Source organism: Palaemon carinicauda, chromosome 13 (genome assembly GCF_036898095.1).
Source record: "Palaemon carinicauda isolate YSFRI2023 chromosome 13, ASM3689809v2, whole genome shotgun sequence".
NCBI classification, from domain to species: domain Eukaryota; kingdom Metazoa; phylum Arthropoda; class Malacostraca; order Decapoda; family Palaemonidae; genus Palaemon; species Palaemon carinicauda.
In genome coordinates this window covers 25,915,429-25,927,925 of record NC_090737.1, presented here as the reverse complement: position 1 = coordinate 25,927,925, position 12,497 = coordinate 25,915,429, and the positions used below count along the sequence as shown (strand labels likewise).

The following is a 12,497-nucleotide window of genomic DNA, read 5'->3' as shown; positions in this document are numbered from 1 at the left end:
GGTCCGCGCGGCGGAACACCGTCGGTTCGCGCGGCAGTCGGTCCGCGCGGCAGTCGGTCCGCGCGGCAGTCGGTCCGCGCGGCGGAACACCGTCGGTCCGCGCGGCGGAACACCGTCGGTCCGCGCGGCGGAACACCGCCGGTCCGCGCGGCGGAACACCGCCGGTCCGCGCGGCGGAACACCGCCGGTCCGCGCGGCGGAACACCGCCGGTCCGCGCGGCGGAACACCGTCCGTCCGCGCGGCGGAACACCGTCCGTCCGCGCGGCGGAACACCGTCCGTCCGCGCGGCGGAACACCGTCCGTCCGCGCGGCGGAACACCGTCCGTCCGCGCGGCGGAACACCGTCCGTCCGCGCGGCGGAACACCGTCCGTCCGCGCGGCGGAACACCGTCCGTCCGCGCGGCGGAACACCGTCCGTCCGCGCGGCGGAACACCGTCCGTCCGCGCGGCGGAACACCGTAGGTTCGCGCGGGTGAACATTGGAGAGCATGCGTGTGGGCGCGCAGGCGAATGATCGCGCGGGCGCGCAAGCAAGCGGTCACGTGGGCGCGCAGGCGAGCGGTCGCGCGGGGCGCGCAGGCGAACGGTCGCGCAGGCGAACGGTCACGCGGGCGTGCAAGCGAACGGTCGCGAGGGTGGGCAGGTGAATGAGCGCGAGTCCGAGGCGGCGAACGCAAGCGTTAGCGCGATGGCGAGGAAACGCGCGGCTGCGTGGGCGAGGAAGACCGCTGGCGATATGGATAAACAGGCAATCGGTGGTGAGCTGGTGAGCGCTAACGCGCAGGTTAGCGATGGCATGTTGTAGCATGTCGATGCGTTGGCGAGCGATGCCGAGCAGCATGCGCAGGTGAGCGATCGCGCGATGGCGAGCAGCATGCGCAGGTGAGCGATCGCGCGATGGCGAGCAGCATGCGGAGGAGGGCGATCGCGCGATGGCGAGCAGCATGCGCAGGTGGGCGATCGCGCGATAGCGATCAGCATCCGCAGGTGGGCGATCGCGCGATGGCGATCAGCATCCGCAGGTGGGCGATCGCGCGATGGCAAGCAGCATAGGCAGGTGGGCGATCGCGCGATGGCGAGCAGCATAGGCAGGTGGGCGATCGCGCGATGGCGAGCAGCATGCGCAGGTGGGCGATCGCGCGATGGCGAGCAGCATGCGCAGGTGGGCGATGGCGAGCTAGTAGCTGGCAAACCATGTTCCTTCAGAAGCGTTGGAGAACGTTGGTGCGCCGGCTGTAACACACACGGCCGATCAGGAGATCGCCGAGAGACAGGTGATCGCTGACGTGTAGAACGCTGTTGAATAGGCGATACTAAAATCGCCTGTGCGCGCTGGCGAGCAGGTGAACGCTGGCGAGCAGGTGAACGCTGGCGAGCAGGTGATCGCTGGCGAGCTGGTGATCGCTGGCGAGCTGATGATCGCTGACAAGCAGAAGGCAACGCGTGGAAGCCTGCGCATAGAAGAAGAGGCCTTGACCCAGACCTGAACCGAAGTTCTAGATCGCGAGGGTGAACGTGGGCGCATAGGGCGCGTAACAGGAACCAACAGGAACAGCAGGGATGATCATCATGAGAGCGCTGACGACAGGAGAGCGCTAGCGATCAGGAAGCGCTGATGAGCAGGTGTCTCTGTGCGCTAACACTGAGCAGGAGCAGGAGAGAACACAGCAGAAGGGCGTGCAGGGGAACCCTGACACGCAAGGGAAGAACCCCCGTGGAAGGCAACCCTTTGCCCCGAAGGGAACGTTGTCCGTCGGGAGACAGATGTCCATCGGAAGACCGTTGCCTGTCCGCAGGGAGACTGATGTCCGTTGGAAGACCGTTGTCCGTCGGGAAGACCGTTGCCCGTCGGAAGACGAGATCAGACTGCTGTCCATCAAGAAGAAGGAGTTGTAGGCTGCAAGCGGAGATTCAAAAAGGCGCCTCTTAGCACCCTTAAAGGGAGATGAGAGGCCCTTACGACGAGGCGGACGGTGGGCCTTACGGTGAAGGAGGCCAACAGCAACAGCAGCAGAAGAATCCTCCGAAGAGGAGTCTCTATGAGTGTACTCTCTCGCGAACGAAAGAGAAACACTTCGTAGAAGAGACTGGTCAGCCAGTGACCTAAAAGGAGCAATCCTCCGAAGAGGGGCTTCTGCAGTTGCCCAGCCCTTGAGCGAAACTGCAGGTGTGACCGCTCAGCACCAAGAGCATAGTCGCACGAAAAAAAGGCAAGAGAAGAACCCCCCAAAAGGGGAAAAAAACTCAAGCCTGGACAGGAAAAACTTCCTTCGGAAGGAAAGTTACCCGCCCAAGGAGGCAAGCCTCCTGAGAGTTCTAAAATGAACTGGAGAGCTGTCCGTCGTCACGGGAGTACTTCCAGTAGGAGACACGCCCCTGACGAAAATACAAGGGGGGGAGGCAGCAACAGCCGAATTCCCAGGCCTCAACAAGACAGCTCACACCGTTGCCATATTACAGAAACGAACTAGATCGGTAACTGTAAAAAAATAAAACAAAAATCATTAGTACACATTCATTCCCCCGGGAAGGCTCCGAAGAGGAATCCCGAGGGAAAGGAAACAAGAATTACACAACAGGCACGTGCCCTCATAACCACTTACACTCACGGAAGGAGAGCTGTAACCAAATCAGAATTATAACAATTATAATTATGAAACTATGTAATTATGTAATTTAAAAATGAATGAACACTAAAGAAAGAACGAAAACCTCGAAAGGAATCGTTCTACAGACTGAAAAATTAACAACCACAATTAGATTCATAAACTAATTGAGACAAACGTACGCGTAGCAACCCCCCCTACACGGAAAGGAAGCTACAAGGGCGTAGTAACATGTAGTAAAAGGGTGAACGACCTCAAGAGAGAGAGAGAGAGAGCCACCCATAAAATTACGCCGTGGTGGCCTAACTGCCGAGGACTCCACGTAGATATCGTACACTACACACACAATTCTGAAATGGAAACTTACTGATTTCTATACTCAAATATATATACAAACATGAAAACATGTTTACATATATATTGAGTAAAAGAAAAGTAAGCGATTAAGTAAAGACAAAACAAACAATGGCTGCTAAGAGAGGACCAAGACAGAGACGTCTGTCACAGTCCGAGCCAAAAGTGAAAGTGAGCATTCATCTGTGTGTGAGGGGGGGAGGGGTAGCTAGCTACCACCCCCCCCCCCCCCGCTAACTAGCGCGGGGGTAATACACCCTCGTTAAATTCTAATGGCTCGCCATTTCAGCTGCGCTAAATGGTAAAACCCAATGTAAATAGCGTGGTTTGTATTTCGGTTACGGAACAACTAACTTTTAGAACAGTCCAAATATAGGGTGGAAGATTCTAAGGCTAAACACCCAAAAGAAAATACAATATAACCTTGTTAGACACAGTACCACTGCAACACACAGTATGTGATTGTTCGTTATTATTATTATTATTATTATTATTATTATTATTATTATTATTATTATTATTATTATTCTTTACTCAAGGGGTTCCTGTAACTACTACACTACGATTATTCAGCAGCTACTTTCCACTTAGCATTGCATTATAAAAGAGACTCTTTAGCAAAGGTAAACATCTCTTCTAAGAGATGGTCACTTAAAAATCAAACCTTTGTTCTCTAACCTTGGGTAGTGCCATAGTGTCTGTACTATGATGTTCCACTATCATGGGTTAGAAACCTCTTGCTTGAGGGTATGCTCAGGCACACTATTCTGTTCTATTTCTTTCCTAACTTGGCTATTTTCCCTGTTGGAGCCCTTGGGCTTATAGCATCCTGCTTTTCCAAATAGGGTTGTAGCTTAGCTAGTGATGATAATAATAAGGAAGATCTTTACACAATCCGGTCACAGATGGAATAAAACTTCTAAAATATTGTATAGTATTAAATATCATGATGAAGAAGGCAAGATTGTCATAATTAACTGCATACCTAGTATTACGTACAGGGTGATACAGTCTGGGAAGATCTGAGGGCATAGGATGGTAAGAATTATGAAAAATCTCTTGCAACATACACAAAGAACTAGCTAAAAAATATGGCAGAGATTGATATCCAGATCAGGAATAAAGAATTTTATAGACCACAAGTTTTTGTGCAACAAATCAAGATGAGATTCCGCAGCTGAAGACCTGACAAGAAAACAATACAGTACTGTACTCAAAACAAAGCCGAATGAAAGAGTTAAAACATTTCTTCAGAATAGATTGATCACCAAAAATCTTGAAAGACTTTCTCAATAAGCCTATATTTTGTGCAAGTGAAGAAGAAACAGAACAAATGTGTTTCTCAAAAGTAAATTTGCAATATTTTAAAGGGTTCGTACATAGTTGAATAAACATTATCAATACAAAGATGTGGATGTTGAGAAGCTGCTGTCCTTAACCTAAATTAAGGCAAGGACTAGCACCATTATCTGCATATACAACGAGCTTGTTTTCTTGGTCAAACCACATATGTGTATATACAGTAATATGAAATGTAATGGACCAAGAACACTACCCTAAGCAATACAGTACCAGATCTCACATACCTTTACTCCTTATGGTATCCATCAACAACTACTCTTTGCAATCTATTATTTAGAAATTCAATAATGATGTTAAGAAAAGATTCACTTTCTCCCAACTGTTTGAGAATCAAGGGCCTCGTGATTAACACAGTCATAGGCCGCACTAACATCAAAGTCGGTCATCTGAACTTCCTTACTACAATCAAAGCCAATCATCTGAACTTTACGACTACAATCAAGATTTCTATGTACAGCATTGGAGATTGTAAGACCATCACATGCTCCAAGATATTTGCAAAAGCCAAATTGCAAACTAGGGAACAGATTACCTTCAGCATACCTATTTAGAATTTTTGCCAAAAGACATTCAAAAACTTTAGATAATATGGGAGTTATGGAAATTGAGCAGCAATCAGCAGGCCTAGAACTACAACAGACACAGAAGAAAATAAAACAGCCAGTTGAGGGTGTCGGAAGTACGTCTGTTCTATCAGACAGGGTGAAAACAAAGTGGGTACTCAGTGTGCTGGCAGGAGGCGAGGCTTCCTCTCCACCGGTCAGTAACTACTGACAACTACTTATAAATCTTAACAGTTCAGATCCAGCTATGCTGAAAACATACTCTACTAAAGGACGAGGGTTTGTATCTGTGTAGGGATTAATACCTACTCGACCTACCAAAATTTTCAGGGGCCTAGCTCTGATGAAATAATCAACACCACATAGAGTAGTATAGTACAGTATTCATGATTTCCCATAGCTAACAGTACGACTATTAAACTATGAGCCTAGCTTAAATTACATTACATTACATTACATTATTTCTAAAAGGTAGCCCAGCAAAAACATTTCTGTGCATCAATATGACTAAAGAGAATATAAGTTATGTTAAAGCAACTCCACATATAATACATACTGTATTGAAAGGTCATCACACTGAAGACAAACACGTTTTCCGAACTCGTGTAGATGTTTGCTTATTAACTTGATACACCGTTTTCCTTCTCTTACTCTCTGATCTGCATCACTGGCAAAATCTGTCGTTGCTGATAATGGAGTTCCATCTGCTGATCTAATTAAAGTGGCATATATAATCATCTGTGAAATGAAAAAGTGTTAAACATTAGCCTTCTACAAAAAACTTATCCAAAGCTGGTGAATGCATTATCAAATGCACTGCATGAAAAGTAAAAACCACCTTCCTTCATAATATGATCATCTGTCAGACTGAAAATTAAATAAAAAATATAAAAACCTTTAAAGGGCTAAAAGAAATGTTATTTTCCTTAGTAAAATAAATTTTTGAATATACTTACCCGATGATCATGTAGCTGCAACTCTGTTGCCCGACAGAAAAAACCTACGGTCGGGATACGCCAGCGATCACTATACAGGTGGGGGTGTACAACAACAGCGCCATCTGTCGAGTAGGTACTCAGGTACTTCTTGTCAACAAGAACCAATTTTCTCCTCGGTCCACTGGGTCTCTATGGGGAGGAAGGGAGGGTCCTTAAATTCATGATCATCGGGTAAGTATATTCAAAAATTTATTTTACTAAGGAAAATAACATTTTTCAATATTAATCTTACCCGATGATCATGTAGCTGATTCACACCCAGGGGGGTGGGTGGAGACCAGCATACATGTTAACATTAGAAGCTAAGTATCCCGTATTTCATTTTAGCAGTTATTCAAAATAACAAACATAAAATAAATAAGTACCTGGTAAGGAAGTCGACTTGAACCATTACTCTGCCTTTTTAAGTACGTCTTCCTTACTGAGCCTTGCGATCCTCTTAGGATGCTGAGCGACTCCTAGGTGCTGAAGTATGAAGGGCTGCAACCCATACTAAAGGACCTCATCACAACCTCTAATCTAGGCGCTTCTCAAGAAAGAATTTGACCACCCGCCAAATCAACCAGGATGCGAAAGGCTTCTTAGCCTTCCGTACAACCCAAAAACAACAATAAAAAGCATTTCAAGAGAAAGATTAAAAAAGGTTATGGGATTATGGGAATGTAGTGGTTGAGCCCTCACCTACTACTGCACTCGCTGCTACGAATGGTCCCAGAGTGTAGCAGTTCTCGTAAAGAGACTGGACATCTTTAAGGTAAAATGATGCGAACACTGACTTGCTTCCCCAATAGGTTGCATCCATTACACTCTGCAGAGAACGGTTCTGTTTGAAGGCCACTGAAGTAGCGACAGCTCTAACTTCATGTGTCCTTACCTTCAGCAAAGCATGGTCTTCCTCATTCAGATGAGAATGGGCTTCCCTAATCAAAAGCCTGATGTAATAAGAAACTGCGTTCTTCGACATCGGTAAAGAAGGTTTCTTAATAGAACACCATAAAGCTTCTGATTGTCCTCGTAATGGCTTTGTACGTCTTAAATAGTACTTAAGAGCTCTTACTGGGCATAGTACTCTCTCTTGTTCGTTTCCAACCAAATTGGACAGGCTTGGAATCTCGAACGATTTGGGCCAAGGACGAGAAGGGAGCTCGTTTTTAGCTAAAAAACCAAGCTGTAAGGAACATGTAGCCGTTTCAGATGTAAAACCTATGTTCCTGCTGAAGGCGTGTATCTCACTGACTCTTTTAGCTGTTGCTAAGCAAACGAGGAAAAGAGTCTTCAAAGTGAGATCTTTAAAAGAGGCTGACTGAAGCGGTTCGAACCTTGCTGACATCAGGAACCTTAAAACCAAGTCTAAGTTCCAACCTGGTGTGGCTAACCGACGCTCCTTTGAGGTCTCAAAAGACTTGAGGAGGTCCTGTAGATCTTTGTTGGTGGAAAGATCTAAGCCTCTGTGGCGGAAGACTGCTGCCAACATGCTTCTGTAACCTTTGATCGTAGGAGCTGATAGGGATCTTACATTCCTTAGGTGTAAAAGGAAGTCAGCTATCTGCGTTACAGAGGTACTGGTTGAGGAAACTGAATTCGCCTTGCACCAGCTTCGGAAGACTTCCCATTTTGACTGGTAGACCTTGAGAGTGGATGTCCTCCTTGCTCTGGCAATCGCTCTGGCTGCCTCCTTCGAAAAACCTCTAGCTCTTGAGAGTCTTTCGATAGTCTGAAGGCAGTCAGACGAAGAGCGTGGAGGCTTGGGTGTACCTTCTTTACGTGCGGCTGACGCAGAAGGTCCACTCTTAGAGGAAGAGTCCTGGGAATGTCTACTAGCCATTGCAGTACCTCGGTGAACCATTCTCTCGCGGGCCAAAGGGGAGCAACCAACGTCAACCGTGTCCCTTCGTGAGAGGCGAACTTCTGCAGTACCTTGTTGACAATCTTGAACGGGGGGAACGCATACAGGTCTAGATGGGACCAATCCAGAAGAAAGGCATCTACGTGAACTGCTGCTGGGTCCGGAATCGGTGAGCAATAATTTGGGAGCCTCTTGGTCATCGAGGTAGCGAACAGATCTATGGTGGGCTGACCCCACAGGGCCCATAGTCTGCTGCAAACATTCTTGTGAAGGGTCCACTCTGTGGGGATGACCTGACCCTTCCGGCTGAGGCGGTCTGCCATGACATTCATGTCGCCTTGATTGAACCTCGTTACAAGCGATATCTTTCGATCTCTTGACCAGGTGAGGAGGTCCCTTGCGATCTCGAACAACTTCCTCGAATGAGTCCCTCCTTGCTTGGAGATGTACGCCAAGGCTGTAGTGTTGTCGGAGTTCACCTCCACCACCTTGCCTAGAAGGAGGGACTTGAAGCTTCTCAAGGCCAGATGAACTGCCAGAAGCTCCTCGCAGTTGATGTGAAGTGCTCTTTGATCCGGATTCCACGTGCCCGAGCATTCCCGTCCGTCCAGTGTCGCACCCCAGCCCGTGTCCGATGCGTCCGAGAAGAGAAGGTGGTCGGGGGTCTGAACAGCCAGTGATAGACCTTCCTTGAGAAGAATGCTGTTCTTCCACCAAGTCAGTGCAGACTTCATCTCTTCGGATATAGGAACTGAGACCGCTTCTAGCGTCATGTCCTTTCTCCAGTGAGCAGCTAGATGATACTGAAGGGGTCGGAGGTGGAGTCTCCCTAACGCGATGAACTGGGCCAGCGATGAAAGCGTCCCTGTTAGACTCATCCACTGTCTGACTGAACATCGGTTCCTTTTCAGCATGCTCTGGATGCATTCTTGGGCTTGACTGATTCTGGGGGCCGACGGAAAAGCCCGAAAAGCTCGACTCTGAATCTCCATACCTAGATAGACTATAGTTTGGGATGGGACGAGTTGGGACTTTTCTATATTGACCAGGAGACCCAATTCCTTGGTCAGATCCATAGTCCATTTGAGATTCTCCAGACAGCGACGACTTGACGGAGCTCTTAAAAGCCAGTCGTCCAAATAGAGGGAGGCTCTGATGTCTGCCAAATGCAGGAATTTGGCAATATTCCTCATCAGTTTGGTAAACACTAGAGGTGCCGTGCTTAGGATAAAGCACAGGGCTTGGAACTGGTAAACGACCTTTCCAAAGACGAACCTTAGGAAAGGTTGGGAGTCTGGATGGACGGGGACGTGAAAGTACGCGTCCTTTAGGTCCAACGAGACCATCCAGTCTTCCTTCCTGACCGATGCTAGCACCGACTTCGTCGTCTCCATGGTGAACGTCTGCTTGGTGACAAAAGCATTGAGAGCACTGACGTCCAGCACCGGTCTCCACCCTCCTGTCTTCTTCGCTACTAAGAAGAGACGGTTGTAGAAGCCCGGGGATTGATGGTCCCGGACTATGACTACCGCTCCCTTTTGTAGCAAGAGAGACACCTCTTGCTGTAAAGCTAGCCTCTTGTCCTCCTCTTTGTACCTGGGAGAGAGGTCGATGGGAGTAGTTGCTAGAGGAGGCTTGCGCAAGAATGGAATCCTGTACCCCTCTCTTAGCAACTTCACAGACTGTGCGTCTGCACCCCTGTTCTCCCAGGCCCGCCAGTAGTTCTTGAGCCTGGCTCCCACTGCTGTCTGGAGAGGTTGGCAGTCAGACTCTGCCTTTTGAGGACTTGGAACCCTTCTTCTTTTTGCCACGTTGACTGTCGGCACGGGTACCTCCTCTGCTGGAGGTTCTGCCACGAAAGGGCGGAATGAACCTAGATGCTGGTGTGTCCATCCTAGGTCTAGGCACGGAAGGTAAAGCTGTGACTTTACGTGCGGATGAAGCCACCAGGTCATGGGTATCCTTCTGGATCAACGAGGCGGCTATCCCCTTGATCAGCTCTTCCGGAAAGAGACACTTGGAAAGCGGAGCAAACATCAACTCCGACTTCTGACATGGAGTGATCCCCGCAGACAAGAAGGAGCAAAGGTGATCTCGCTTCTTAAGAACTCCAGACACGTACGAAGCCGCAAGCTCGCCAGACCCATCCCGAATGGCTTTATCCATGCATGACATGATGAGCATGGCAGAGTCCTTATCCGAAGGGGAGGTCTTTCTGCTTAACGCTCCCAAACACCAGTCCAGGAAGTTGAAGATCTCAAAAGCACGAAAAACTCCCTTCAAAAGATGGTCCATGTCCGAAAAGGTCCAGCAAATCTTGGAGCGTCTCATAGCCAGCCTGCGGGGAGAGTCTACCAGACTTGAGAAGTCCCCATGGGCAGAGGCAGGAACTCCCAAGCCGGAATCTTCTCCCGTGGCATACCAGACGCTAGATTTGGAAGCAAGCTTGGTCGGTGGAAAGATGAAGGATGTCTTCCCAAGTTGCTTCTTGGACTGCAACCACTCTCCCAGTACCCTTAAAGCTCTCTTGGATGAGCGCGCGAGTACGAGTTTCGTAAAGGCAGGAGCTGCTGACTGCATGCCTAAAGCGAACTCAGAGGGAGGTGAGCGCGGGGTTGCAGACACAAACTGGTCCGGATACAACTCCTTAAACAGGGCAAGGACTTTCCTAAAGTCTAAGGAGGGAGGCGTAGTCTTGGGTTCTTCAATGTCGGAGTGCGGATCGTCCAAATGCGCAGCTTCGTCGTCATCAGAGACTCCTTCATCCGAATGCTGAGGAGGAAGCGGCAAAGGAGGAGAAGAAAGCTGAACGGCTGAATCCGGCAGCACGGGTGCATGTAGCTGCACTGGATCCAACATCATGCCGCTGCTGGTCAGTCTGAGAGCTGGCAACAACAAAAGCGGAGTGATGGTGCGTGGTGGGGACTGCCGTGGGTTGCGGAGACTGCCGCATTGCGTCAAAACACGGCAGCTTGACAGCACCTTCCCACTGCTGATGCGGTAGCTCACGCATGTCAACGGAGGGTGCCGCACGTCGGCTAACGTCAACATGCGTCTAGCAGGGTCGACTGCGCATCGGTGGTGGAGCTCTCACAGTCGGAGTGTGGGAGCAGGCAGCCGCAGTATCTGCTGAGCGCACAACCGTGGCAGGTTGTAGGTTAACAGGTGCAGTGTCAACCTTCTCAGCACGATACTCCTGCATGAAGGAAGCAAGCTGAGACTGCATAGACTGCAGCATAGACCACTTAGGGTCTACAGTGGTTGGTGCGGCAACAGACGGAGTGATTGCCTGCTGCGGAACCACTCTACCTCTCTTGGGAGGTGTGCAGTCTTCGGAAGACTGCGGCGAGTCCGAACTGACCCAGTGGCTACACCTGGGCTGTTGGACTCGCTCGGAAGGGACCTTGCGCTTGAGAGGTCGTGAGACCTTGGTCCAACGTTTCTGCCTAGAAACTTCTTCCACAGACGAGGAATGAATGGGCTCACTCGTCTGTTTGTGGATGGGACGATCTCTACAAGATACGTCCGCAACCACTGAGGGTACATCTGTACGCTGATCAAGGCCTGTCGAACCCTTTGGTCCTTCGACATTGCTTCTCCCCTGGGCTTGGGAGCTTGCAAGAGGTCCCGGACTGGGAGGACGACTGGCACGAACAGATGCACCCTCATGCGTAACACTGACTGACACTGACACTTTTCACCGCACTTGCACTCACTACACTTCCCACTGCACTTTTCTCTTTCAACTCTTTGACATCGGCCAAGAGTTGATTGCGGTCATTAGCTAATGACTCCACTCTGTCACCAAGAGCCTGAATGGCACGCATCATGTCCGCCATCGAGGGTTGAGCACTAGTAGAAGGGTCGGGAGTCACCACTACAGGGGAAGGAATAGGTTGAGGGGCATGGGGAGAGGAAAAATCAAAAGAGCGAGACAAACTCCTCCTGATCCTATCCTTCTCTAGCCTACGTGCATTTTTAAGGAATTCATTAAAATCGAATTCCGAAAGCCCAGCGCATTCCTCACATCGATCTTCCAATTGACAGGATTTACCCCTACAATTGGAACAAACGGTGTGAGGATCTATAGAGGCCTTCGGAAGACGCCTAGAACAGTCCCTAGCGCTACACTGCCTGTACTTGGGGACTTGAGTATGGTCAGACATCTTGAATTAGCCAAGGGGGGAATCCAAAATCTATCAAAGTCGTCAACAAATAATCCAAAACTAATCAAAAAAGCTTGATAAGGTAATGATAATAACTCCTGTACAGCGAAAGCTAATATCTAGAGAGAATACATCACCAAAAAGCGTGAAATCAACTCCAGAAACAACAGCGTATCAAGTAGGTCTTGCCGGTGGCACGACAGAGGAAAAATTGGTTCTTGTTGACAAGAAGTACCTGAGTACCTAATCGACAGATGGCGCTGTTGTTGTACACCCCCACCTGTATAGCGATCGCTGGCGTATCCCGACCGTAGGTTTTTTCTGTCGGGCAACAGAGTTGCAGCTACATGATCATCGGGTAAGATTAATATTGAAAAAATAAAAATATTAAATTAAAATTGAAGTCAGTGACTTAAAAATGAACACAATCGTAAGTCTAGTATTGAAGTGGCTACCAAAAATAGCAAATACCAATTCTTTCAAAATTATTTAATCGATACAAACAAACATCAATATGCTAAACAGCATACCGTACATTCAAAGAACATAAAATGAGTTGAAAGGGGAGAGATGGTGAGATATTCCCACATCATGAAAGATC

The 12,497-nt window shown here is 48.8% G+C and overlaps 2 protein-coding genes across 3 annotated transcripts in view; one reads left to right on the top strand and one right to left on the bottom strand.

The window, feature by feature from the left end:
* The window catches only part of LOC137652232 (sodium- and chloride-dependent GABA transporter 1-like), a 483,785-nt gene that overhangs the window by 317,749 nt on the left and 153,539 nt on the right, over positions 1–12,497 (top strand). The gene's annotated exons all lie outside the window — the stretch shown is intronic.
* LOC137652234 (vesicle-trafficking protein SEC22a-like) overlaps positions 1–12,497 on the bottom strand; it is an 81,908-nt gene that overhangs the window by 64,482 nt on the left and 4,929 nt on the right. Inside the window, exon 2 of the mRNA XM_068385474.1 lies at positions 5,443–5,624. Within this exon, the coding sequence (XP_068241575.1) occupies positions 5,443–5,624 (182 nt within the window). The remainder of the gene's footprint in view (positions 1–5,442; positions 5,625–12,497) is intronic.